The 25,605-nt window shown below is 46.2% G+C and overlaps 1 protein-coding gene and 1 pseudogene across 1 annotated transcript in view; both read left to right on the top strand.

The window, feature by feature from the left end:
- The first annotated feature begins 324 nt into the window (after positions 1 to 324).
- Positions 325 to 25,605, top strand: part of ZFR2 (zinc finger RNA binding protein 2) — a 73,018-nt gene continuing 47,737 nt past the window's right edge. The window contains exons 1-7 of the mRNA XM_066360198.1: positions 325 to 377; positions 15,663 to 15,736; positions 21,019 to 21,149; positions 21,469 to 21,487; positions 21,845 to 21,958; positions 22,607 to 22,822; positions 23,076 to 23,210. Of these exons, the coding sequence (XP_066216295.1) occupies positions 325 to 377; positions 15,663 to 15,736; positions 21,019 to 21,149; positions 21,469 to 21,487; positions 21,845 to 21,958; positions 22,607 to 22,822; positions 23,076 to 23,210 (742 nt within the window). The remainder of the gene's footprint in view (positions 378 to 15,662; positions 15,737 to 21,018; positions 21,150 to 21,468; positions 21,488 to 21,844; positions 21,959 to 22,606; positions 22,823 to 23,075; positions 23,211 to 25,605) is intronic.
- On the top strand, positions 16,060 to 16,613 carry LOC136389755 (myosin light polypeptide 6-like; annotated as a pseudogene).

The raw sequence follows: 25,605 nt of genomic DNA, 5'->3' as shown, positions 1-25,605 counted from the left end.
GGTGGAGCAGGATGCGGGGGTCTCTCCGTATGGGACGGGGCCTCGGCGCGGAGCGGAGTTCGAGTCTGAGTCCGAGTCCTAGGGTGCGGAGCATTCTAAGGGAAGGCAAGGCTCGGAATCAAGGGAGGGGCCCGAGGCAGAATCAACTCCCCAGACTCGGACTAGGAAGCGAGAAGGCTCGACCCTCGCGCGGGGGGCGGGGCCTGGGGGGGGGGGCGCTAGGCCCGGCGCGAGACACACGCGGCCCAGGCGACGTCACGTGCCGGAGGCACCACCTCTTTCTTCGTACCTCTGGCTTGGCTAGCTGTCTGTGGAGACGCTAAGATGGCGGCGGGGGGTTATTACGGCTTCTCACAGGGTGCCGGCCCGCAGTACAGGTAACGGTTTCCGCGCTGCCGAGCCCCGGGGAAACCGCGCTGCGAGTACCCATGGTTTGGCGTCTTGGTCGGAACCGGGAGGGACGCGGGCTAGGTGCCTGCTACGGCTACAATGGCCGCGGAGCCAAGGAGGCCTTAGCCCCGAGCTTTGTCTCTGAAGGGGAGAGCTGAGGGGCTCCTGTGGCCGGGGAAGGGGCGTGGGCCTATCGTGGAGATAAACACTTAGCTGCGCTGGGGCGGGGGGTCCCTCGCACTGCAGGGGTGGGGGCAGATACATTGGCGGGAGGAGAGGCGTGGAGTTGGTGTCCTGATCCCTGATTGGGAGGAAAGACCTACCTGGGAGGGTGCTTGGCCAAGTAGGGGTTTGTGGGGTACTGACCCTTGAAGGTCGGGGTCGGGGGCATGAGAGAACACAGAGACCTGGGAGGCTATCAGAAGCAGAGGCAGAGACCGGGAGGGGATTTGAACCTGATTTGGGTGTTGGGTAGAGACTTGAGAACGGGAAGGTGGACTTGATATGGGGGAAGTCCTGAGACCCAATAGGAGAGTGGTACCTGGGGCTTCTAGGGGAGGGAGAACAGTTAGGAGAGGTGCAGTTGGGACAGGAGGGGTAGCAGGACTTGGACTTGGAAATTCAATGGAGTAGGTGTTTGGATATTTAAGATCTAGTAAAGGACGAGGACCCAGGCGTTTGGGGGTAGGGGGCGGGACCTAGAGAGATGTGGGGGGGGGTGGCAGGCAAGCATGGGAAACAGCCAAGGGAAGAAGGGTTCTGTGGGTGGAGACACATGGATATCTTACACTTCAAATAAATGTACAAACTACCCCCACCCACCCCCACACACCCAATTCTTGAAGCATTTCTGCTGTCTTACTCCTTCCACAGTCAATACCAAGGTCAGGCAGGGGTGCAGGGCTGGCATCTCTAGGAGAAAGTGCCCCCTCCTTATCATTTTTATTTATTACCGTTGTATTAGTTTCCAACTGGTCAACTGTCAGAACCTCTTGGGCAAGTGGCTCATACACCCTGAGGAGCCAAACAGGTATTCCAGCTGCCCCTAAGGCAGCTGAGAGATAAATGTCTGCAGCACTAGGGGCCTTTGCTGCATGTGTTCATACTCTTTCAGCATGTTGCAAATAGATGAGACTAGTGGAAAGTTAGTGCCAACCCCTCAACCCCATGGTGATACTGCCATGTTCTTTCCTGTGATAACAGTCCAGGGCTTGAAAACAAGGATTTGGAGATTAGAAATGCTCTTAATGAAGAAAAAAGAAAAAAAAAGAAAAAAAGAAATGCTCCTAATGTTTTCTGTACAGAGTGTGGTCTCTAAGGTGTAGCATTTGTCTAGTAACGGATTTTCTAGGAGGGACAGAATGTATAGTCTGCTTTTTCGTGGACCAGAGTGTTAGGTTTTTATTTTATCCCGCCTTGTTTCCATCCTCGGTGGGATTCTGATTACCAATGCTCAAAGGAGTAGGACTCCACTAGTCTTCTGGGCTTTGAGACTGTATTTTTAGAAACACTTTATCCTTCTGCCTGCTTGCTCGCTTTTCTTTCTCTTTTTTTCTTCTAATTTTTATTTATTGATTTTAGCAAGGAGGAAGGGGAGAGAGAGAGAGAGACAGGAACATCAATGTATTCCTGTATGTGCCTTGACGAGATCGAACAGCAACCTCTGGGCTTTAGGATGATATTTTGACCAACCAAGCTATCCACCAGGGCTCCATTTTTTCTAATTGATTTTAGAGAGCGAGAAAGAGAAACACCACTTGTTTATGCATTCATTGGTTGATTGTTGTATGTGCCCTGTTTGGGGATGGAACCTGCAACCTTGATGTATTGAAATGACGCTCTGACCAACTTAGCTACCCAGCCAGGACAGCAATAAAGTATTTTAAATTAAGACATGTACATTGTTTTTAGACACAATGCTATTACACACTTAATTGATTACAGTAGTATAAACATAACTTTTATATACACTGGAAAACCAAAAAATTCATGTGACTCACTTTATTGCACTATTTGCTTTATTGTAGCAGTGTGGAATCAAATCCAGTCTCTCCAAGGTATGCCTGTACCTAATTTATGGTGAAAATGCTCAATTTCTCCTCTGAAAAGTGATCTTAATAGAAAAAACATAGTATTAAAGTGATTTCCCAGTTCTGACTGAAGAATGCCCTGGAGAAAGAAAAAGAGAAAGAGCCTTGGCTGGGTAGTTCAGTTGATTAGAGTGTTGTCCTAATACCCTAAGGTTGCATAAATAAGTGGAACAACAGATCTGTTTCTCTCTCTCTCTCTTTCTCCTTTCCTCTCCCTCTAAAAATCAATTAAAAAATTTTTTAACTTTATTAAAAAATGCTAAAATGGCAACAGATAGACTTGCTTGGTGCAAGGTTGCCACATAGCTTCAACTTGTAAAATGCGGTATCTTGGAAGCACAATAAAAACAATGTATGTTCATAATTGCTGGGCTTTATGTCTTTGATATTTATTTGATTTACTGTACTTACACATTGTAGTGCAGCTTTTGTCTATTCTGATAACTTAGGTGATACAGTATACAAACATGTAACTAAGTATGTGAAACTACCATTTACTGAGTATCAAATTAATCTTTGTAGAATTGTCCAGGAGCATACCCTATTTCCCCATGTATATGATGCACCTTTTTTCGAAAAATTTGGGGTCTAAAAACTGAGTGTGTCTTATACAGTGGTTGTAGTTTTTTTACTTGCATTTCCCACGTTTTCACGCTTGTTTTTGCTGAAGATGGATTCATCATCAGACACAGATGAGGACAAGCTAAAGGATGGGAGTTTTGAAGGTGATAAGGAGTTGTATGAATTTTATAATGAATAAAACTTGAGATTAATAACTTTATGTAATACATTTTTTTTTCAAATTTTGGGCCCCCAAAATAAGGTTCATCTTGTACACGGGAACGTCTTATATATGGGGAAATACAGTACGTGTTATTGTTTAAGAAAAAATTAAACTATAACTAAAAGGTGGGGGCCCTGAGCGGTTGCTGTGTGGGCCTACCATGTGGAATGTGGATGTCCCTCAGGGCACACAGAAGGAGGGACCATCTGTTTCTCCATTTCCCCCCTCCCCCTTCTCTCTCTCTCTCTCTCTCTCTCTCTTTCTCTCCCTTTCTCTCCCTTTTCCCCTCCGGCAGCCATGGCTCTTGGTTCAAGCTCATCGCTCAAGCTCAGTGCTGAAGATGGCTCAGTTGCAAGCATGACCCAAAATGGGCAGAGTAGCAGCCCAGGTGGTCCAGGTGCATGGGGAAGTTTGTCTCACTGTCTCCCCTTCTCTCACTTGGAAAAAGAAGAAAAACAAACAAAAAATGTGGGAATCATAGCAAAATAAATTTTAGTCTCACAAAACCTTTAAACAAGATAATCTGTTATCTGAATATTAAGTTAATTAGATCAGTAGTTTTCAACCGCCAATCCACAAAGAGCTAACCATCCTGATGTCTGAAGATTATAAATTTCTTGCCAATCTGTGAAAGAGTTAACCACCCTGATGTAGACCGGTGGTTGAAAACCACTAAACTAGACATTCTCTTTTGGGGGAAATGACTTGCTTGGAACCTTTATCTGCTTTTAAAGGACACATTTCTCATATTATGTGCCATGAAAAAACTGATTAGATAACAAAGTTTGGAGTACCAACTTTTTGGTAGTGTTTGGACAGTAGTATTTACATAGCTTGTTTCATGAATTGCCAAAGCAAAGACAAATTTGTTTCTTAGAGGACTTTTGAGTAGATTTTCTTGGCTTTGAAAATTGATAATCATAGCTCTGGATAGGAATGTTTCTTACATTGTAATCCATAAATCAGAAACTTCCCCCAGAAGCAATGGATAGCTGGGGAAAGGTACTAGAGCCCACACCAACCATGGGAGTACTGGCAGATGGAAGAGCGCCTGTTAGCACCCCTGAGTGGGAGCCCCCTGCGCTATCAGGTATGGTTACAATAAGGTTTAGAACAGTCCTGGTATACCTAGGCCAGCCTCCATTGCCTCCCCCATCCCAGATCTCCAAGCCCTTCCAGAGTGAACCTTACATGCCAAAGTCCATCTGTCCCCTGAGTTTAGGTGCAAGGAGCACAGTCTGCTGGGAAAAAAATGTCCGAGTCTAGGGGCTAGGGTACACATCTCTAAAGGGAGTACTACCACCTCACCCAAAAGCAGCATTACGTTAGAAATCCAGGAAGGTTGGGCCTGTGGGAACCTCTGGCTGAGTCTGAGGCAGTCCTGATGAGTAAGCACCTAAGCAGCACCTCCCATTTATTCCCGTGGGACTGACAGGAATTTGATTCTGGAATTGCAAGGCATATAAGCTTTCCTGTTAGAATGTGATTGCAGGATTTTTTTTTTTTTAAGGCTATATCTTAAATTTTAAAAAAAACCTGTTGATTGATTTTTGTTTGTTTGTTATTTGTATTTTTCTGAAGTGAGAAGCGGGGAGCAGAGAGACAGATTCCCACATGCACCTGACCAGGATCCACCCAGCATGCCCACTAGGGGGTGATGCTCTGCTCATCTGGGGCATTGCTCTGTTGCGACTGGAGTCATTCTAGCACCTGAGGTGGAGGCCGTGGAGCCATCCTCAGCACCCAGGCCAACTTTGCTCCAGTGGAACCTTGGCTGCAGGAGGGGAAGAGAGAGATAGAGAGAAAGGAGAGGGGGAAGGGTGGAGAAGCAGATGGGTACCTCTCCTGTGTGCCCTGACCTGGAATCGAACCTGGGACTTTCACACGCCGGGCCAACACTCTGCTGTTGAGCCAACCAGCTAGAACCTTTGTTGATTGATTTATATAGAGAGGAAAGGAGAGAGAGAAACATCTACCTGATATTCCACCTATTCGTGCATTCTTTGGTTATCTCTTGAATGTGTCCAGACTGGCGATCAAACCTACAACCTTGGCGTATGGGATGATGCTCTAACCAACTGAGCTACCTAGCCAGGGCCTACAGTTGTTTATAAAGGCACATCTTAGGGAAACTTAAATAAGAGCTTGATTGAGGGAATTTCCTACCAGGTAACTTTGAGTGGCAGCTTTTGACTGCCAGTGAAAACTTGGCTTAAGTATATTTTAAGGAAAGCCTTTCAGATGACAGAACTGTGTTATCCTTTGATCCTATTAAAAATATATTTGGTACATTTCAAATGTCTGAAGTGTTTGAATTTTCATTTTTTTCTGTTTTAGAACCAAGAGTCAACTCATCAACTTTATTTTTTATAAGTAAGAGAGGCAGGGAGGCTGAGAGAAAGACTTCCATATGCACCCTGACCAGGATCCACCCAGCAAGCCCCCTACCAGGTGATGTTCTGCCCACCTGGGGCCGCTGCTCTGTTGCTTGGCAACTGAGCAATTTCAGCACCTGAAACGAGGCCAGGGAGCCATCCTCAGCACCCAGGGCCAACTTGCTCAAACCTCTTGAGCTGTGGCTGTGGGAAGAGAAGAGAAGGATAAAAAGGGAGAGACAAGGCGAAGGGGGAGGGGTAGAGAAGCAAATGGTCACTTCTCTTATGTGTCCTGACCAGGAATTGAACCCGGGACTTCCTCATGCTGGGCCGACACTCTACTGCTGAGCCAACTGGCCAGAGCCCAACTCATCAACTTTAAATAAATTCCTAATAGAGGAGATTCCCCCCCACCCCCAGCATATCCTGCTTTTGAATTTTTAATAGTTTTGTTATTTAATTTTTAATTTTTTTATTTATTTGAGAGAGAGAGAAACAGGGAGAGAGGAAGAGAGGGGGGAAAGGAAGAGAGAGAGAAGTATTAACTTGTTGTTCCATTTAGTTGTGCACTCATTGATTGCTTCTCTAATATACCCTAACCAGGAATTAAACCCATGACCTTGGCATGCCAGGATGATGCTCTATCCACTGATCCACCCAGCCAGGGCCTATATTTTTCTTTTGTCTGGATCTACCAACATGTATATTTAGAATTATCAGGGCAAATACATCAAATTTAAAAGCAATTTCAAATGATTTTTTAAAATTATTTTTTCACCGCCTGACCTCTGGTGGCGCAGCGGATAAAGCGTTGACCTGGAAATGCTGAGGTTGCGGGTTTGAAACCCTGGGCTTGCCTGGTCAAGGCACATATGGGAGTTGATGCTTCCTACTCTGCCCCACCTCTTTCTCTCCTCTCTCTAAAAATGAATTTAAAAAATTATTTTTTCACATGAGTGTAATGGGTGTTCTTTTGTGTGGTTTAAGAGTTAAGGGGACAAAGACCATTGATCTGGATAAATAACATTGAGCCATTGAGTAGTCTTGGAAAAATAAGGAAAATGTGTGGAAAGCGCATTTGTTAACCTGTATTCATTCTCTTTTTATCTTATATTAGTAAATTGAAAATTTGGGAAGCATTAGGGATTGCAGATGGCCCTGTAAGGGCCAGACGTGTACATAGATGAATCAAGTCTATGATGGTAGAGAATGTTTGAGGTTGGGGGAGAACCAAGAAAGAGCTTGTACCCCTCCCCCACACGCATCCACTTCTCATTACACACAGGACCAAATCCAGAGTGGGGAGTCTTCCCATTTCCCCAAAGAACTCATAGCCCTCTTTCTATGTGAAATTCTCCAAGTTTTAAATACCAGCACCAAATTCAGACTATGGGTTGAATGGCTCTGCTTAATGTTTTTAAACTTAAATCATGAAAGGATAGTGCAGAAAATATTATAGATACATTTGATAATTAAAAGGTATCGTATAGTATATATTCCAACTAGTCTGAGGAGTCCTCCATTTTGACTGGTTTTAGTTCATTAAGGTGGTTCTGTGTTTGTTTGTTTTTTTTCTGTTAATACCAGTTTTGTTTTCATCACTAAGACAGTTTAATCATGAAAGCCAAGTATTGCTGCCTAGTTCAGAACAAAATTTGGGAGCTCTGACGAATTAGAGAGTTTTTGTTTCTTTTCTTTAGAATTTTTTTTTTATTCATTTTTAGAGAGGAGAGAGAGACAGAAGGGGGGAGGAGCAGGAAGCACCAACTCCCATATGTGCCTTGACCAGGCAAGCCCAGGGTTTCAGTGTTCCAGGTTGACGCTTTATCCACTGCGCCACCACAGGTCAGGCTATTTCTTTTTTATTTTATTTATTTTTTGTATGTCTTTTTCTATGACTGTGACGCCTTAAATTTGAAGTGTGCTGTTTACTCAGAGTATTTAGAATCTTGGTAGGAAAAGGTTTTGGCACCACTCAAGATCTAATTGGTTGGAAATTGTTTTCTGGTTCTGTCCCTTCTACCAAGGTATATGCCAGAAATTATCTCCCTATTCTTTTCTGTTATACTTGTATTATATGTTCAATTTAAGGTTGTGGGTTTCTTTTATCTGGAAACTTCATTTATAAATATTTTGGGGAACTGGACTTTTTTTTGGTAGATATTTTGCATTGGCAGGTTTTTTTCCTCCTAAAGGTAAGTTGCATTTATGGTATATCACTGTCCATTTACCTTTTTTTTTTTTTGTATTTTTCTGAAGTGAGAATTGGGGAGGCAGAGAGACAGACTTCTGCGTGTGCCCGACTGTGATCCACCTGGCAAGTCCACCGGGGGGTGATGCTCTTCCCATTTGGGGCATTGTTCCATTGCAACCAGAGCCATTCTAGTGTCTGAGGCAGAGGCCATAGAGCCATCCTCAGTGCCCGGGCCAACTTTGCTGCAGTGGAGCCTTGGCTGCGGGAGGAGAAGAGAGAGAAAGGAGAGGGGGAAGGGTGGAAAAATAGATGGGCACTTCTCTTGTGTGCCCTGGCCTGGAATTGAACCCAGACTTCCACACACCGGGCCAACGTTCTACCATTGAGCCAACTGGCCAGGGCCTATTTGCCTTTTTAATGTTTCCCAAGTTCCTCATCTGACACTGTTGACCAAAAATTGAGACTTGCTTTGATTCTGTAGCATTTTGTATTTCAGAAAGTCAGTTTTATTGACTGAGGTTTACTCTCCAAACGCAGAATGAGCTATAACATATATTGGAAAGAAGCCAGTGGCTTCTTTTTACTTTTGAATGTCATTGGTTGGATCAACGGTTGGTGGTTCAATGTCTGTTATACTTGCTCATGAGAACCTCAGATTGGCTGTCCAGTTCTGCCTCCCTCTGTTGATAACAGTGAGACACATGTTAGACCAGTGTACATGTGGCTATGGAGGGTTTTTTGCCTCTTAAAGGAGCAGGAGAGGACTGGAACCACAGATGACCCCTTGCTATTCCTGAACATTGGCTTTTCATCAGTTGACTGAGATTCACAGCAGTAAGAGGCCATATTGTTCCTGGTTAGAAATTCTTTCACTGCTTCTAGGAGGGCATGCACTTAATGCTTTCTCTTTAGTTTAACCAGCATGATATCATCAAGACAGAGTTCTTAAGCACCTGACCAGCGGGGCTAACCATGTGGCCATCCTTTTTATGGGTCCCATATTTCTGTTCAAAAAGATGGAAGAAAATTCTAGGAGTTTCACTGCTAAATGGAATCGGGCTCACCCTCAAGTATCAGGAAAGTTTTGTCACCAGTCTCTGGAATCCATGCCTCAGGAACACCAAGCAGCCCAGTGGCTCTGTCCTAAGGAGCCAGGTGTCCCTGATTTGGAGCTGGAGGCTCCTAACTATATTTTAAAGAAGGTTGCATATGGGTGCTGGGGGAATAAAATCCTGTCATCTTCTCAAGAGCTCAAGGATTCAGTTCGTCGAACCCCTTTCCAGTATATCGGGGTATTTTCTGGGCTCTCTGGATCTGAAATGGGCAATTCACATGGAGAATACACACAGGCTTTCATGGTTAAAAAAAATTAAATTCTGGCCTGGACTGTGGTGGTGCAGTGGATAGAACATCGACCTGGAACACTGAGGTTGCTAGATCGAAACCCTGGTCTTACCTGGTCAAGGCAACGTAGAACAAGCAAGCAATGAACAACTAAAGTGAAACAACTATGAGTTGATGTTTGCTTCCCTTTCCTCCTCTTGCTGTACAATCAATAAATAAAATCTTAAAAAAAATTTTTTTAAATTTATTTCAGGGAGAGAGGAAGGGGGAGAGAGAGAGACAGGAACATCAAGGTATTCCTGTATGTACCCTGACTGGAGATTGAACCAGCAACCTCTGCACTTTGGGATGATGCTCTAACCAACTGAGCTATCCAGCCAGGGCAATAAAATCTTTGAAAAATAAAATTCTGCTGTTAAAAAAAGTCAGGCCTGACCAAGCTGTGGTGCAGTGGATAGAGCGTCGGACTGGGATGCGGAAGACCCAGGTTCAAGACCCCGAGGTCGCCAGCTTGAGCACGGGCTCATCTGGCTTGAGCAAAAAGCTCACCAGCTTGGACTCAAGGTCGCTGGCTCGAGCAAGGGGTTACTCGGTCTGCTGAAGGCCCATGGTCAAGGTACATATGAGAAAGCAATCAATGACCAACTAAGATGTCGCAACAAAAAACTGATGATTGATGTTTCTCATCTCTCCATTCCTGTCTGTCTGTCCCTATCTATCCCTCTCTCTGACTTTCTCTCTGTCCCTGTAAAACAAACAATCAAATTCAGAATTGTTAGGAGTATAAATGTATAATACGTAAATATTTTGACTATAAACACTGAACCAGAGCATAAAATGAAATAATGGCTAGCTGTGTATGTATGTGTGTATGTTTGTGTGTACACATAAAGTAATTAAAAGTGATTTTACTGCTGATAAAATAAGATTTGAAAACATCTCCCTGATGATTATCTATAGTGACCATATCTAGTAGTGGGTATCACACTTCACAAAGCACCATCCTAGCTGTTTGGGTTTTTTTTGTTTTTTTGTTTTTTTTTCTGAAGCTGGAAACGGGGAGAGACAGTCAGACAGACTCCCGCATGCGCCCGACCGGGATCCACCCGGCATGCCCACCAGGGGTAACGCTCTGCCCCTCCGGGGCGTCGCTCTGCCGAGACCAGAGCCACTCTAGCGCCTGGGACAGAGGCCAAGTAGCCATCCCCAGTGCCCGGGCCATCTTTTGCTCCAATGGAGCCTTGGCTGCAGGAGGGAAAGAGAGAGACAGAGAGGAAGGGGGGGGGGTGGAGAAGCAAATGGGCGCTTCTCCTGTGTGCCCTGGCCGGGAATCGAACCCGGGTTCCCCGCATGCCAGGCCGACGCTCTACCGCTGAGCCAACCGGCCAGGGCTGCACCATCCTAGCTGTGAATGTTACTTCACCCTGTGAGTAGTCTGGAAAACTGAGCTAAGATCAGGATGCTGGAGCGGAGTTTTTCTCTCAGCATTCAAGATAGCTGATGTTCACTGTTGAAATTTTTAACTGCACTCAGATTTAATCTCAGTCTAACTTAGTTTATACCACCTGGGGGAATGTTAGGAGGAGAGGTGACACGTAACTGAAGAGCTCAGTGCTTAAGGGGAGGCTTTACCAAGAGTAAATCGCTGGCCGTGGCCAGATAGCTCAATTGGTTACAGCGTTGTCCTGATATGCCAAGGTTGCAGGTTTGATCCCCCATCAGGGTACATAGAAGAATCAACCAATGAATGTATAAATAAGTGGAACAACAGATTGATGTTTCTCACTCTCCCTTCATCTCTCTCTCTAAAATTAATTTAAAAAATTTTTTAAGAGGATATTTGTGGTCTGACCAGGCGGTGGCGCAGTGGATAGAGCCTCAGACTGGGATGCAGAGGACCCAGGTTTGAAACCCCGAGGTTGCCAGCTTGAGCACGGGCTCATCTGGTTTGAGCAAGGCTTATCAGCCTGAGCCTAAGGTCACTGGCTTGAGCAAGGGGGTCACTCGGTCTGCTGTAGCCCCCTGGTCAAGGCACATATGAGAAAGCAGTCAATGAACAACTAAGGTGCCACAATGAAGAATTGATACTTCTCATCTCCCTTCCTGTTTGTCCCTCTCTTTGTCTTTCTCTATCTCTGCTACCAAAAAAAAATAATAATAAAAGAGGAAATTTGTGGCCCTAGCCAGTTGGCTCAGCAGTAAAGTGTAAACTCCGTGTGTGGATGTCCTGGGTTCGATTTCTGGTCAAGGCATGTAGGAGGACCATCTACTTCTCCACCCTTCCCCCTTTTCTCTCTCTCTTTTCCCTCCCTCTCTCACTTCTTCTCCTGCAGCCATGGCTTGAATGTTTTGAGCAAGTTGGCCCTGGGTGCTGAGTGAGGATGGCTCCCATGGCCTCGCCTCAGGTGCTAAAATGGCTCAGTTATAGAGCAACTGCTCCAGATGGACAGAGCATCACCCTACAGGCGGCTTGCTGGGTGGGTCCCTGGTCGGGCCGCATGCAGGAGTCTGTCTCTCTGCCTCCCCAATTCTCGCTTAAGAAAAAGAAAAGGTAAATTTCTGATTTGATTTTCTTGACCACCACTCCCAACTACTCAATCTGAGTCACAGCTTGAAATGGGTACCTGCAGATCATGTTTGCTTCTCACACCAGCTTTCTTTGGCCTGTGCTGTTGGGTTTTTTTTTTTCTCGTTTTTTTTTATTATTGCTTTATTTGAATTAATTGCAAGCATTTAAAAATTGGGAGATTTTACAAAAACCCTGATTTCTAGAATTACTTAAAATGAGAAGATCTGGCAACCTTGGACTGCATTGTAAGCTGCCATGTGTGAGTACCTGTAACACTTCAGTTCTTGTTTAGTTACCACAACATCCCAAGAGGTAGGTGTTCCTATTTTACAGGTGATTAGGAAAGAATCAGTGACTTCCCCAAGGCCCTACAGTGAGCAGACCTGGGATTGGAAGCCAGGTGGTCTGACTCCAGACTCCGCGAGCATCCCCCTGGGCTGCAGCTCTCCACCCAGTTCCTAAGCTTCAGACCTCTGCGAACTCTTGTCAGTCTTCATGCAGAATGCTCACAACCTCAGCTTTTTTCCATCTTTTGCCCTAAGGAAATGTCTCATACCCACGGTATTTTAATCTGTAGAGCAGTCTAAGTGACAACATGGAGAAGTTAATGCCATTGAAGAATGTATTATGTCCTGAGAGAAAAGAACATGTCTGATCACACAAGGCCAGGGCACATAAAATTTGCCATTTAACCTCAATGATTTCTTTTTGATCCTGCCATTCCAGTGGGGATTCTTAACCTGGAGCCTCTGAAGCCCCAGGTGATTAAAGGCAAACTGTCTAGAAATCAGAGGTCAGGGAGAGTCACACCTTTCATCTGACTCTTAAAAGGACTCAGAAAAAGGCTATTAAAAATTGAGAAAAGGACCGACCAGGCAGTGGCACAGTGGACAGAGCAGCAGACTGGGACATGGAGGACCCAGGTTCGAAACCCCAAGATCGCCGACTTGAGGGCAGGGTTGCCGGTTTGAGCGAGGGGCTGCTGGCTTGAGCAGGGGATCATAGACATGACCTCATAGTCGCTGGCTTGTGCTTAAAGGTCGCTGGCTTGAAGCCCAAGGTTGCTGGCTTGAGCAAGGGGTCACTCACTCCACTGTAGCCCCGGTCAAGGCACATATGAGAAAGCACTCAATTAACAACTAAGGTGCCACAACGAAGATTTGATGCTTCTCATCTCCCTTCCTGTCTGTCTGTCTCTATCTGTTCCTCTTTCTGTTTCTCTGTCACAAAAAAGAAAGAAAAGGCAAGGTGACCAGTGACCTCCCACCATGAGGGGTCTGAGAAGGGGTATAGTGCACTCTCTTAAGACCAGGGGCAGAGAGCCTGGGTGGAGCAACAGCCTCTGCTGCTGACTTGGCTGCTTTTCCCTCCATATGCTACACTCTAATCCCAGATCCTCAGCCTCAGGGATCCAACCTTGTCCTTGTAGATCTGAGTTTCTCAGCAGCAACACTGCCAACCTCAGGACCACATAACTGCCTGTAGTGGGCCCATTCTGGGCACTGTGGGGTATTGTGCAGCATTCCTAGCCCCCACCCTCTCAGTGCCAGGGGTACTCCTACCTAATGTCACCACAGATGTCCCCAGACACTGCCCAGTGTCCCCTGGGGTGCAGAACCATCCCAGGTGAAAACCCCTGCTCTAGATCATCTAGGTTTTGACAATCATGTGTTTTGATGCCTGTGGAAAGTCTTTCCTGTGAGCTGTGTTTTAGCTAGCTCAGCTCCAAAAACCAGGATCTGGTAGATTGGTTTCCAGAAGTCTCCATTCTTCACTACTTATTTACATACCCTTTCGACTGAGACCTTGTAGCTCCAATCTAAAAATGGCATCTATTTCTTTGGCCCGTGAATTGGCCTTTGTACCTTGCCTTGGCCAATAGACTTCAGCAGAAGTGATGCTGCCATAGACTGAAAGTTTGTGTACACACACACACATCCCAAATTTATATATTGAAATCTGAACCCAATACAATGATATTAAGACAGGGGTCAGGAACCTTTTTGGCTGAGCCATAAATGCCACATATTTTAAAATGTAATTCTGTGAGAGCCATACAACAACCCGTGTACGTTACGCATTATCCAATAAAAATTTGGTGGTGTCCCGGAGACAGCTGTGATTGGCTCCAGCCACCTGCAACCATGAACATGAACCATAGGAAATGAATGGATTGTAATACATGAGAATATTTTATATTTTTAACATTATTATTTTTTAGTTAAAGATTTGTCTGCGAGCCAGATGCAGCCATCAAAAGAGCCACATCTGGCTCACGAGCCATAGGTTCCCGACCCCTGTATTAAGAGGTAGAACCTTGTGAGGTGGTTAGATCATGAAGGTGGAGCCCCCAAGAATGTGGTCAGTGCCCTTATTAAAGAGACTCCAGAGATCTCTTTTGTAAGCCAGGCAAGGACACAGCTAGAGAAGACAAAGTATGTGGCCATATTTTGCTGAGCCGTGTTTTAAAACCATTTCTTTATCCCTTCCTCAGAAGCTCGATCTGGGCTCCTCCATGCCAAGCTTTCCTGAGAATGGGTATGAGACCCACACTACATGTACTACCCCAATTTGAGGGACACTCCCACTCTACTTCCACGCTGAGCTTGCTTAACTAAATAAAAATGTGACACTATCCTCCCAGACCACAAACAGCTGTGTGTTGGTGGCTTTGTGGGGTTATAAGCAATTACGATAAGGTGGGACAAATGTTCCCATTTTAAGTCACAACAACCACTTTTGTCATTGTCATCAAACATTCACTATACTTGACTGCTCTGCAAAGCCCCAGATTGCTGAGAACCAGCTGTACCAGACTCAGCAGGTGATATGAAGTCTCATGTATTCTCTTCCCATTTCCACCACTCTGAACGAGGCCCCGAGTGTCTCATGTCTTCTACGGTGCTTGCCCTCAGTTTCTCCTAACAGCTATCATTGCTTGTATTGGTCAGCACAGGTCTCCATGACAAAATATCACAGACTGGGTGGCTTAAACAACAAATTTATACCTCCCAGTTCTGGAGGATGAAAGTCCAAGATCAAGGTTCTGGCAGGGTTGGTTTCTCTTAAGGCCTCTCTCCTTGGTTTACAGATTGGTCTCCTCCCTATGTCCTCATGTGACCTACTGTGTGCACACCCTTGGTTTTTCTTGTAATAAGATGCCTGTCTTATTAAGACACTCATACTTATTTTATTATTATTTTTTTAATTTATTCATTTTTTTAGAGAGGAGAGAGAGGGAGAGAGACAGAGAGCGAGAGCAAGGAGAGAGACAGAGAGAGAGAAGGGGGGAGGAGCTGGAAGCATCAACTCCCATATGTGCCTTGACCAGGCAAGCCCAGGGTTTCGAACCAGCAACCTCAGCATTTCCAGGTCAACGCTTTATCCACTGCACCACCACAGGTCAGGCGACACTCATACTTATGACCTCAATTTTAAAGAGATTTTATTCATTTTTTAGAGAAGAGAGAGAGAAAGAGAGAGAAGGGGGAGGAGCAGGAAGCATCAACTCGTTACTTCCCATATGTGTTTTGACCTGGCAAGCCCAGGATTTTGAACCAGTGATCTCAGCATTCCAAGTCAACACTGTATCCATTGCGCCACCACAGGTTAGACGTGACTTCATTTACCTATACCTCTCTAATGGCGCATCTTCAAATACATTGAGAATAAGGGCTTCAATAAATGGGGGCAGGCACAATTTAGTCCATAGTACCACCTTATCATCCTGAAACAGGTTAGATTTTGACAAGGGTCCCCTTGGTGACTCCCGTTGCTTACTAGATAAAACCTAGATTCTTTGTAGCATCTGAGAGCACCAAGCCCACCCTCCAGTCTTTTCTTACCCCACACATCCTCTGTTCTTGAACACACGGGACAGTTTCCCTGTCAGCCTTGCGCCTTTCTCCCATTTCAGTGTCTGTGCCAGTTCCTTCTGCAGGCCCAGTTTGAGCCCCCACTCTGGAATTCCAGTCACCCTCCTAGCCTCAGGTACAGGGGTCCTCCAGTTACCTGCTGGGCTGTTAGCACATCTACCCTCCCTCCCTCCAGGTGGCATATCTTGGTCTCTCCTGTCCCTCTTCCAGTGTCTCAACTGTTTGCACTGGAGAGGTGCTCTACTCCCACAGATGGGAGAGGGGGTAACCTATGGTGAGGTCAAGGGCGTTTCACAATCCCACATTGAACTGAAAGCTGATGTTGACAATGACCCTATACTCCTCACAGCTAACCAGTCTGCCCACAGCTGTGTTGTTTCTTAACAACACTGATGGAGGTCATTGCCACAGGAAGTTTTGGAAGAGCTGAGCATTAAGATGTATGACTTCACTGAGGACCAGACTGCAGAGTTCAAGGAGGCCTTCCAGTTGTTAGATCAAACAGGAGAAGGCAAGATTCCATACAGCCAATGTGAGGGTGTGGTGAGAGCCCTAGGTCAGAACCCCAGCAATGCCAAGGTGCTCAAAGTCCTGGGGAACACCAAGAATGATGAGATGGATGTGAAGGTGTTGGGAGTTTGAGCACTTCCTGCCCATGCTGCAGACCAGCCAAAGACAAGGACCAGGGCATATAAGGAGTATGTCAAAGGCCTTTGGGTGTTTGACAAGGAAGGGAGTGCCACTGTCAGGGGTGCTGAGACCTGGCATGTTCTCATCATACTGGGTGAGGCCATGACAGAGGAAGAAGTGGAGATGCTGTTCAGGGCGGACACAAGGACTGCTATGGTTGTATGAACTATGAAGCACTCGTCTGCATGGTGCTAAAAGACATTCTCAGCGTGCCCATTTCCCTGTGCCTTCCCCGAGAGACAGTGCATGTAGCCCCGAAGGCTTCTTTTGCCATGGCACTTTTCCCAACTTGTATCTCTTGAATGATATTTGCCCTCAGCGTTCACCAAATAAACTTGTTCTCTATGCCCTAAACAAACAAACAAACAAACAACAAAAAAAAAACAGTGGCCCTCACCCTCAGGCACATAGAACACCCGATATCTTCCACCGCACCCTCTGAATTACATCAAGTCATAATGGCTTGGATGCCTAGCCAGCTGCACATAAACTTTCCTTTCATTCCTCCCTTTAATCTAACTTGGTGTTGTTCGAACTTCGGTGTGTATAACACCACCACCTAGGGTCGCACACGATGAAAACGTCCTTTTATATTTACACTTGCAAACGTGCGGTCAGAGACAACTTAGTGTCCTTGTGATCCTTTCGGATTAGGATCTGGACCAGGCATAAACCAGCCTATGATGCTGCCCAAGTGGTGCCCTAGAACATAGTTTGTCCTAGAACAGCAATTCTCATATGGACAGTAAGGACATCTGTGGTTGTCATGACTGGAGTGCTGCTAGCATTGAGTGGTTAGAGGCCACTGATGCTTAACATCCCGCAGTGCCCAGGATGGCCCCACACATCCTAGATCAAGAAACCTGGCACTAGACTAAATAGACCATATATACATGTTCTTCCTGGTGTGGAACAAGGTCAACAACCATTCACCTCTACTGGTTTCCTTATGTGGGGCCCCTCTCCAGGGGAAGACAATGCTTTTGACATGAGTCAGCTCACCATGAGAGCAGGGTGGAGAAACCTCCACAGGTTGTCTCTACTTCCTCAGAGCCCTTGTTGGCTGAAAGATGAGACACCCCTCCACCTCAAGAGACACTTGCCTCTGTGCCCTCAGTTGGCACTGCTTTGCAGGCTGGGGTTTCAGGAACAGGCGGGAATACCCTACTGGGAGGTGGAGGCCATCAGCATGCAAGGAAGCCAGGATGGAAAGTAGCCTCTGCAGAGCTAGCTGCTCAGCATCACTGCAGTTCTGGTGGCTTACGCAGCAGCAGCAGCAGGTCTCAGTCCGGAAAGCTCCAGGTCTGTGCTTACACTTGGACTGAGCGTCCCTGCCCTTGCAGCTTGGGCAGATCAGACCCCCTTGTTGAGCTTTCTGGTAGCTTCAGTAGCATGGGCTTTCATGTCCTCCCAATGTCCATCCCTTCCCTTGCTAGTTTGTGTTGGATCCACGTCTCTCCCTGTGACTCAGGAGAGGGTGGCCCCAGCTCCAGGGTAAATCCTGATGGATCTAAGCCAGCCAGCTTGTCTCATTCCTCTTGGCTATGCCTACTTGGAGTAGGTGGTGTGGGACTCCGGCTGGACAAGAAGCCATGAGGGGAAGCTGCACAAGAAGGCATATATAGCACTCACATAGAACATGCCTTGAAGCATTACTTTAACAGCAGAAAACTGGAAATAATGTGTGGTTTAAAAATAAGTCCATAAATTCTGTGATGCACCACCCTTCAAAAGGTGGGGCTGAATTCTCTCCCCTTGAGTATGGGTTAGAGTTAGTGATTACAGTGGTCCCTTGTCTACCGTGGGTTTAGGTTCCAGAATTCCCCGCAATAGGCGAAAATCCACAAAGTAGGGACCTTATATTTATTTTATTATTTTTATATATTTTAAGGCTTTATAAACTCCCCACACTGTTATTTACCTTTCCCACACTCTTATAAACAATTCCTATGCTATTAAACACTTTCTATACTCTTAAACCTACTTAATTTTAACAACATATAAAATTCTATTATATATGGATACTCACCAGTGAATATACTACAACTTGAATATGAAGATGAATTAGCTGTGCAGTACTGATAACGATGAAGGTGATGACAATGAGATGAATGAACTGCACAGACAAGAAGAGCATTACAGCTTATTTTACTGCAAAAATAATTAAAATAATAAACATTAAAATACCTATATACCACAAAATCCTGTGGTACAGTGAAAAATCCACGTTTAGATATATACAATTTAAAAATCCACGATACAGCCTGGCCAGGCGGTGGTGCAGTGGATAGAGTGTCGGACTGGGATGCAGAGGACCCAGGTTCGAGACCCCGAGGTCACCAGCTTGAGTGCGGGCTCATCGGGTTTGAGCAAGGCTCACCAGCTTGAGCCCAAGGTCTCTGGCTCAAGCAAGGGGTCACTCGGTCTGCTGTAGCCCCCTGGGTCAAGGCACATATGAGAAATCAATCAATGAGCAATTAAGGAACTGCAACAAAGAATTGATGTTTCTCATCTCTCTCTCTTCCTATCTGTCCCTCTCTCTGACTCTCTGCAAAAAAAAAAAAAAAATCCATGATACAGTGAGACCATGAAAAGTGAACCTCAATGTGGCGAGGAACGACTGTAACTTCTAATGGAATGTGGCAGAAGTTACGCCATGTGATGTCTGAAGCTGGGTCATAACAAGGACAACTCCTACATGGTGTGATTATGCTTGGGGTGGACCATCTTGGAGGCACATCCCACCACCCCAGTTGAGATTTCAGATGATGGAGCCCATCCGACAGCTTGATTGTAGCCTCATCAAGACCCCGAGGCAGAGCCCAGCCAAGTCACTCTCAGATTCCTGGTGTACAGAAACTGAAGATGATAAATGATTAATATTGTTTGAAGCCATATCATTGGGGATAATTTTTAACTCAGCAATAGATAACTAATATATAAATGTCTACCATTAGGAAAGTAGGTGAATGAATTGTGGTACAAACAAATCTGTCTTTAAGTTTAGAAGGTTCAGGACAAAAGTACAAATAGCACCCTATATACCAGTGGTCCCCAACCTTTTTTGGGCCACGGACTGGTTTAATGTCAGAAAATATTTTCACGGACCGGCCTTTAGGGTGGGACGGATAAATGTATCACGTGACCGAGACAAGCGTCAAGAGTGAGTCTTAGACGGATGTAACAGAGGGAATCTGGTCATTTTTAAAAAATAAAACATCGTTCAGACTTAAATATAAATAAAATGGAAATAATATAAGTTATTTATTTTTTCTCTGCAGACCAGTACCAAATGGCCCACGGACCGTTATCAGTCCGCGGCCCAGGGGTTGTGACCGGTAACCACTGCTATATACTGTATGTCTAAATATTTTAACATTATAAAATATTAAACACATACAGTTGTTAAACACATACAGTATTCTTATCCAAGAGGGATATGTTTCAAAATTTTTATGTGATCCTTATCATTTTTTTTTTTAAGTAAGAGGAGGGGAGATAGTGAGACAGACTCCCACAAGTGCCCTGACCAGGATCCACTTGGCAACCCCGTCTGCAGCAGATGCTTAAGTCAACTGAGCTATTTTTAGTGCTTGAGATAGATGCTCAGACCAGTGGAGCTGTCCTCAGCAACTGAGGCCAACGCTAGAACCAATTGAGTCACTGACTGCAGGAGGAGAACGGGGAGAGTGGGGGGAGAGGGAAGGAGAGAGAAGCAGATGGTTGCTTCTCTTGTATGCCCTGACCAGGAATCGAACCTGGGACGTCCATACACCAGACTGATGCTCTATCTACTGAGCCAACCAGCCAGGGCCCTTATTGGTATTTGGCTAAAGTCTACAATGATATCCTTCCCAACAAATGTGTTTTTAAATTCGAGGACTATTTACTGGTAACTGATACTTAGCAGGGTGTGAGGCATTGGGGTCACATAGATCTGCGAATCAAGTACTTGACATGTGTCACTGATCCTCAGAGTTTTCTTAGCTAGACAATGAGGACGGACAGATGGACAGATGGATGGCACTGGCACCTCCTCTACAGGTGGTAAGGCATGAATGAGGTGATATAGACAAAGCCTCAGAGTTGTGCTTCCCACAGAGCAAGCCATCAATAAAAGCTGGTTCTCGTCAGTAAAGTTTTTAGTTTAGTGGTAACCAATCTTCTGTATTTTAATAATTGGATGGATCCACTTATTCTTTGGTTTAAAAAAATCATTAAAGTTACATTTTTGTTGCAGAATCTTGATGTTGAAAAAAAAAGACTACCACCCACTTGGTTGAGCTGAGAAGTCTTTGGGTGGTTCAGTCCTGACTTTGCCACTTACTTTGCCTCAAATTTCTCTTCCATAAAACGGGGGCAACAATGGTTCCTATCTCACAGGTTGTCAGGATATTGTGTTTGTTCATGAAGAGCATTCAGAACTGTGCCTGTGCTCATCGAAACGTCTCAGCAAGGTCAGGTGTTAGTAGCTACAGAAGGTATGAATGTAAGCATCTGAAGCAGCTGACAGGGTCTGCTGTGGTTTATGTGCTCAACTTAAGTTCTACATGGAGCTCCTTCTAATGCAGCTGGGCTTTTGTGTTTGTTATGGTTCTAGCACTCAGCCTCCCATGGCTTTTCCCCTCCCTGCTGCTGGAGACTGCGTCACTGCCCAGTCCGTGCCTGGAATGTGCCCCACTGTGACCCTGCCATTTCCCCCCACAGCCACCCAGCCACCCAGGTCCAGCAGCCCAGCAGGGTATGGTGGGTATCAGTCCTGCTCCATCCAGGACTTTGACTATGGCAGCGGACCCCTGGAGCCCACCCCCACACCCACCACCGCTCCCTTCTACCAGGTATCAGCCCACCTTTCTCTGACCAGCACCTGGCCTTCCCTGAAAACATGGATGGTGTTGAGTGGAAGAGTGATGTGGGCAGTTCGTACTAGCAGACAGTCCAGGACATGCCTTCACTCTCCTCTTGCTCCTGTCCTTGTTTGTAGAGGTGATTAGCGATGAGCTTGTCCTTGTTGGGCCCTTCGGGTGTGGATGATGCCACTTCGGATGTGGTGACACCTTGGAGCTCTGGGCCACAGATCTGGCTGCCGCATTTCTATTTGGAATTGCTAAGGCACCACAGGTCCACCCCCACCCCTCCAGCTTCTGCCTCCCACAGGTTGTCCCTGCTTGGGTCAGTACGTGACACCACAGGCCACCTTGTTAGCTAAGCTTCACAGTTTGGCTCTGTCTCCTTCCTCCCTCCCCCTCTTGCCCTTGCTTCTCCAAAGCCTTCAACTTCTCCCTCCATACCCACCCTCCCACACTTCTGCCCCCTCCCAAGGCTTCCTTGCCTCTGTGCTTTCATCCTTGCCTCCATGTAATCCCTGATCAACCAACAGCCCAAATCCCCTGTCAGCCAAAATCTAGCACCCTGCTGTTCTAGGCACAGAACCCAAACACCTAAACCCCCTGCCCATGTGTGGAACAAGTGAGGTCACACCTCACACTTTCTCCCTGCTCTCTGTGTCTCTTCTGTGGAAACCCTTTTGCAGGAAGTTTTGACTACAGACTATCAACAGCCACCATTAGCTATGAGAACAAACAGTATCACTTGCCTGCTGTGGGCCACCCTCAGCAAACTACCATGGCCACATTCTGCCAGCCAGGTGAGTCTGCAGGGTCAGGGGGTGGGAGCAAGGGTATAGGGGTCACCACATTAAAGTCACATTTAGACATTCCTAATTCATAGGAAAGCCTGGAGTAATGTTGAGTGTCAGGACTATCTTTTCAGCTAGTGTGTGTGTGTGTGTGTGTGTGTGTGTGTGTGTGTGTGTGTGAGAGAGAGAGAGAGAGAGAGAGAGAGAGAGAGAGAGAGAGAATGCTAAAAATGGAGCTGAAAGTATTTTCTAAGGAAGCTTTCCCAGGGTGGAAGGGGGTAAGTTCTGCTGAGGACTTGGATCTTAGAAGTGAGAGATAAGGAGCTCATTGAACACACACACACACACTCTTTACACTTATGACACAGAGGAAGAAGAATCTGGAAAGGACTGGTGGACACAGGTCACACATGAATCCCGTCTGGGATTAGGGATCAGGACCAGAGGTCCGGGGCTTTAGTCCTCAGCCGAGGCTTAGAAATGCAGGGGGCCTGTGGCCTGTTGCACCTAGGGCTTGTCCACAAGTAGGGGCTCATGTTAGCTCTGGCAGGTGGGGAGGCTGGTTGCGGTGATCGTAGGGAGTGTGGCTCTCACTCTCTGCTCCCTGGGGATAGGGGTTAAGTGTGGTTCTTCAGAGGGTCTCTGCTTGCTCTCCAGGTGCCAAAGGAGCTTACTGTCAGCCCAGCAGTGGGTATAGCCAAGCGCAGCCCCTACAGCAGGCACCCACTACTAGAGGGGCACAGTCAGCCTGTGTCCCATCCTCCAGTTATACCTACTGCCTAGCATCCAGTGACCAGCCCACAGTATTCATGTCCACCCTGCCTTCCTACACTTCGTCCTCATCCTACAACTTCACCTCTACCCCGTACACGGGTGAGCAGGTAGTTTCCCTGAGCATGAATGCAGGCTTATTACTCTATTTGCAGCCTAAATAAACATCATCCTTAAAATCAACCCATTTCCCTCTCTTCTCTGCTTCTTAGGACCAAGCTACCTGAACTGTTACATGTCAGTGTACTCAGCAGCTGGTCCTTACTATCCTCCTCTGCACCCCCAGCAGATGCAGCCTCCATCCCTGCCACCTCCACTCCCAAAGCCTAAGGATTGTCCCCATGGGGTGGCTCAGGGTGCAGCTCCAGTGCCAGTTCTACTGGCAGCTTCACCAGGGAGCCACCAGTTCCCACCAAGCTGCTGAAACCCAAGGGTGGGCCCAAGCAGCCCCCGCTTCCCTACTGTGATATCTGCAACATCAGCTGTGCTGGTGCCCAGGTCATCCGCCCCATACCCAATGCCTGGCAGGCCCGGGACCTTCCTTGGTCATGGCCTGCCCAAAGAGGCCTGTTATTAAACTTGCAATATCAAGTGCAAGTCAGAATTGCCTTAAGATTGCCTTACTGGTGTTTGAGTGGAAGAAATGAGCACAGCACTGACTGTTGGCCACAGAAGCGTGGTCTTAAACTCCAAGGCAAGGGGAGCTTCTCTTGATTTGGGGTACGAGAGGCAGTCAGTGCCCCCTCCTTGAGCAGTCATGGCCCAGGCAAACACAGCTAGTTGTGGTGGGCCTCTGCTGCAGTGCTGTTTAGACAGGGCCGTAGGTGGATGACAACAGGCATGGGTGCATGTGTGTGCGTGTTGTCTAAGTGGAAGGAGTGTGGGCTCTAGAGCTGACTTCCAGGGTTCATAGCCCAGCCCTGCATTTCTGTTACCCAAACAGGTGTCACAGCCTCTCTGAGCCCGAGTCTCCTTGTGCAACAGAGTTTGCCTGAGTGGTATCACTCAGCATAGCATCTGGCATATACTCGATATGGCTTGGAAAGGTCAATTCTTTTTATTCCCAGTTTTGCTAATATTAATAGCACTTTTTAAATTAGAATTTTTACTGAGATAGTTGTAGGTGCTCATGTAGTTGTAACAAGTAATGCAGAAAGACCCATCTATACCCTTCACCCATGTTCTTCCAATGGTAACATTTTGCAAGTTGCAATCAAGATGTTGAATTGACATGGTCTGTTCTTAGTCAGATATTCCAAGCTTTACTCATATTTATTTTTACAAGTGTGCACTCACGAGTGGGTATATTTTGTTCTGTGTGAACTTATCACCTGGGCGGGCTTATGAATCTGCCACTACCACCAAGATCCTGAGTGTTTCCAGCATCACAGGATCTGTCCTGCTGCCCTTTTCTACACGCTACCCTCCTTCCCACTCACACTGCCAACATAGTCTCACCCTGTGAATGTTGAAACCACCACACATGGTCTTCATCTGTGTCTGGAAGGGACTTATGTCAGCATGGCCTCCCTGTAGCCTGGGTGGCAGCACTTCCACATTTTCTCTGGGTATCCATCTAAGCAGGCTCTCTAAGTCAAGGTCAGCACAGTTGACAGTATAGTCTCCATGCTAGCCCAACCGGGGACAGGAGGGTGGCTGTGGAGCAAAAGGAGCACTAGGAAGGCCTCTTCCTAACACTTCCGCTCATTACACATTAAATAACATATATGGTGGGGAATCTGGTGGTAGGATAACAAAAATTGCAACATTTGCTCTTACCATGAGCTTAGAACTCTACAAAGCATGTCCAACATGTTCATTCGGTTATTTCCTTTCTTCTCTTTTCATTTTTTTTTCTTTTTTAAATGGGAGGAGAGTAGATACTGAGACAGACTCCCGCATGTGCTCTGACTGGGATCCACCCAGCATCCTTTGTTTGGGACCAATGCTCAAATCAACTAAGCTATTTGTAGCGCTTGAGGCTGACATTCAAACAAATTGAGCCACTGGCTGTGGGAGGAAAAGAAGGAGAGAAGAGGGAGAGGGAAAGGTGGAGAAGCCGACAGTCACTTCTCCTGTGTGCCCTGACCAGGAATCAAACCTGGGACATCAACACACTGGGCTGGTTATTTTATGCTTCTAACTGCATAGTTACAATCTCCATGTGTCAGATGAGGGTCTGGGGCTCAGAGAAGGTCAGTAACCTGAGGAACTTGACATAGTTTTAGGAATGATGATAGAAGACAGGTTTGTGGGAGCTATGTGGTTCACTATGACCATGTGTTCAAAAAGCAGGCAACAACTGCCTATAATTGCTCCATCTGAAGTAGTTTATCATTGGTGTCTTGGTGTATATCCCTCCAGGCTTTTCTGTGTTGTGTGCGTGTGCACACTCTGCTGCTTAGGTAAAATGTTTATAAGATTCCTACATTTCAGCGAGTACTCCTCCCACTCCTGCCCCTGCCTCCCATCTGCCCCCAGACCAACCAGTGCTGCCTTGTGTAGTTTCCAGAGGTATTTTTATTCCACAAATGTTGACTCTTGGCATAGACAGAGTGCGCTTGTTTAGTAGGTCCACTTTATGTATGTTTGCTTCAGCTTGCCTCATCTTAAGGGTTTCAGAAGAGGAGTCTAGGTGCCACCTAAGAGCTTGGTCATTTGCCAGATGCAGTCAGACATTTTGGGCCCAGTGGCTCAGGATAGGTAGGACTGTGACTCACAGTGGCCTCTCGTGTGGAGCTTCTTTGTATCAGTAGTGTTCTAACAGGAAGTGTGGCATGCGTCCTTGCTTAGTTTCTGAGGTTAGATTCTGAAAAGCTAGATTTTTCTTTTTTTTTTTTTTTTGTATTTTTCTGAAAGTGGAAACGCGGAGAGACAGTCAGACA

This window comes from Saccopteryx leptura, chromosome 1 (genome assembly GCF_036850995.1).
Source record: "Saccopteryx leptura isolate mSacLep1 chromosome 1, mSacLep1_pri_phased_curated, whole genome shotgun sequence".
Classification (NCBI taxonomy): Eukaryota; Metazoa; Chordata; class Mammalia; order Chiroptera; family Emballonuridae; genus Saccopteryx; species Saccopteryx leptura.
This window is presented reverse-complemented; position numbering and strand designations above follow the sequence as displayed.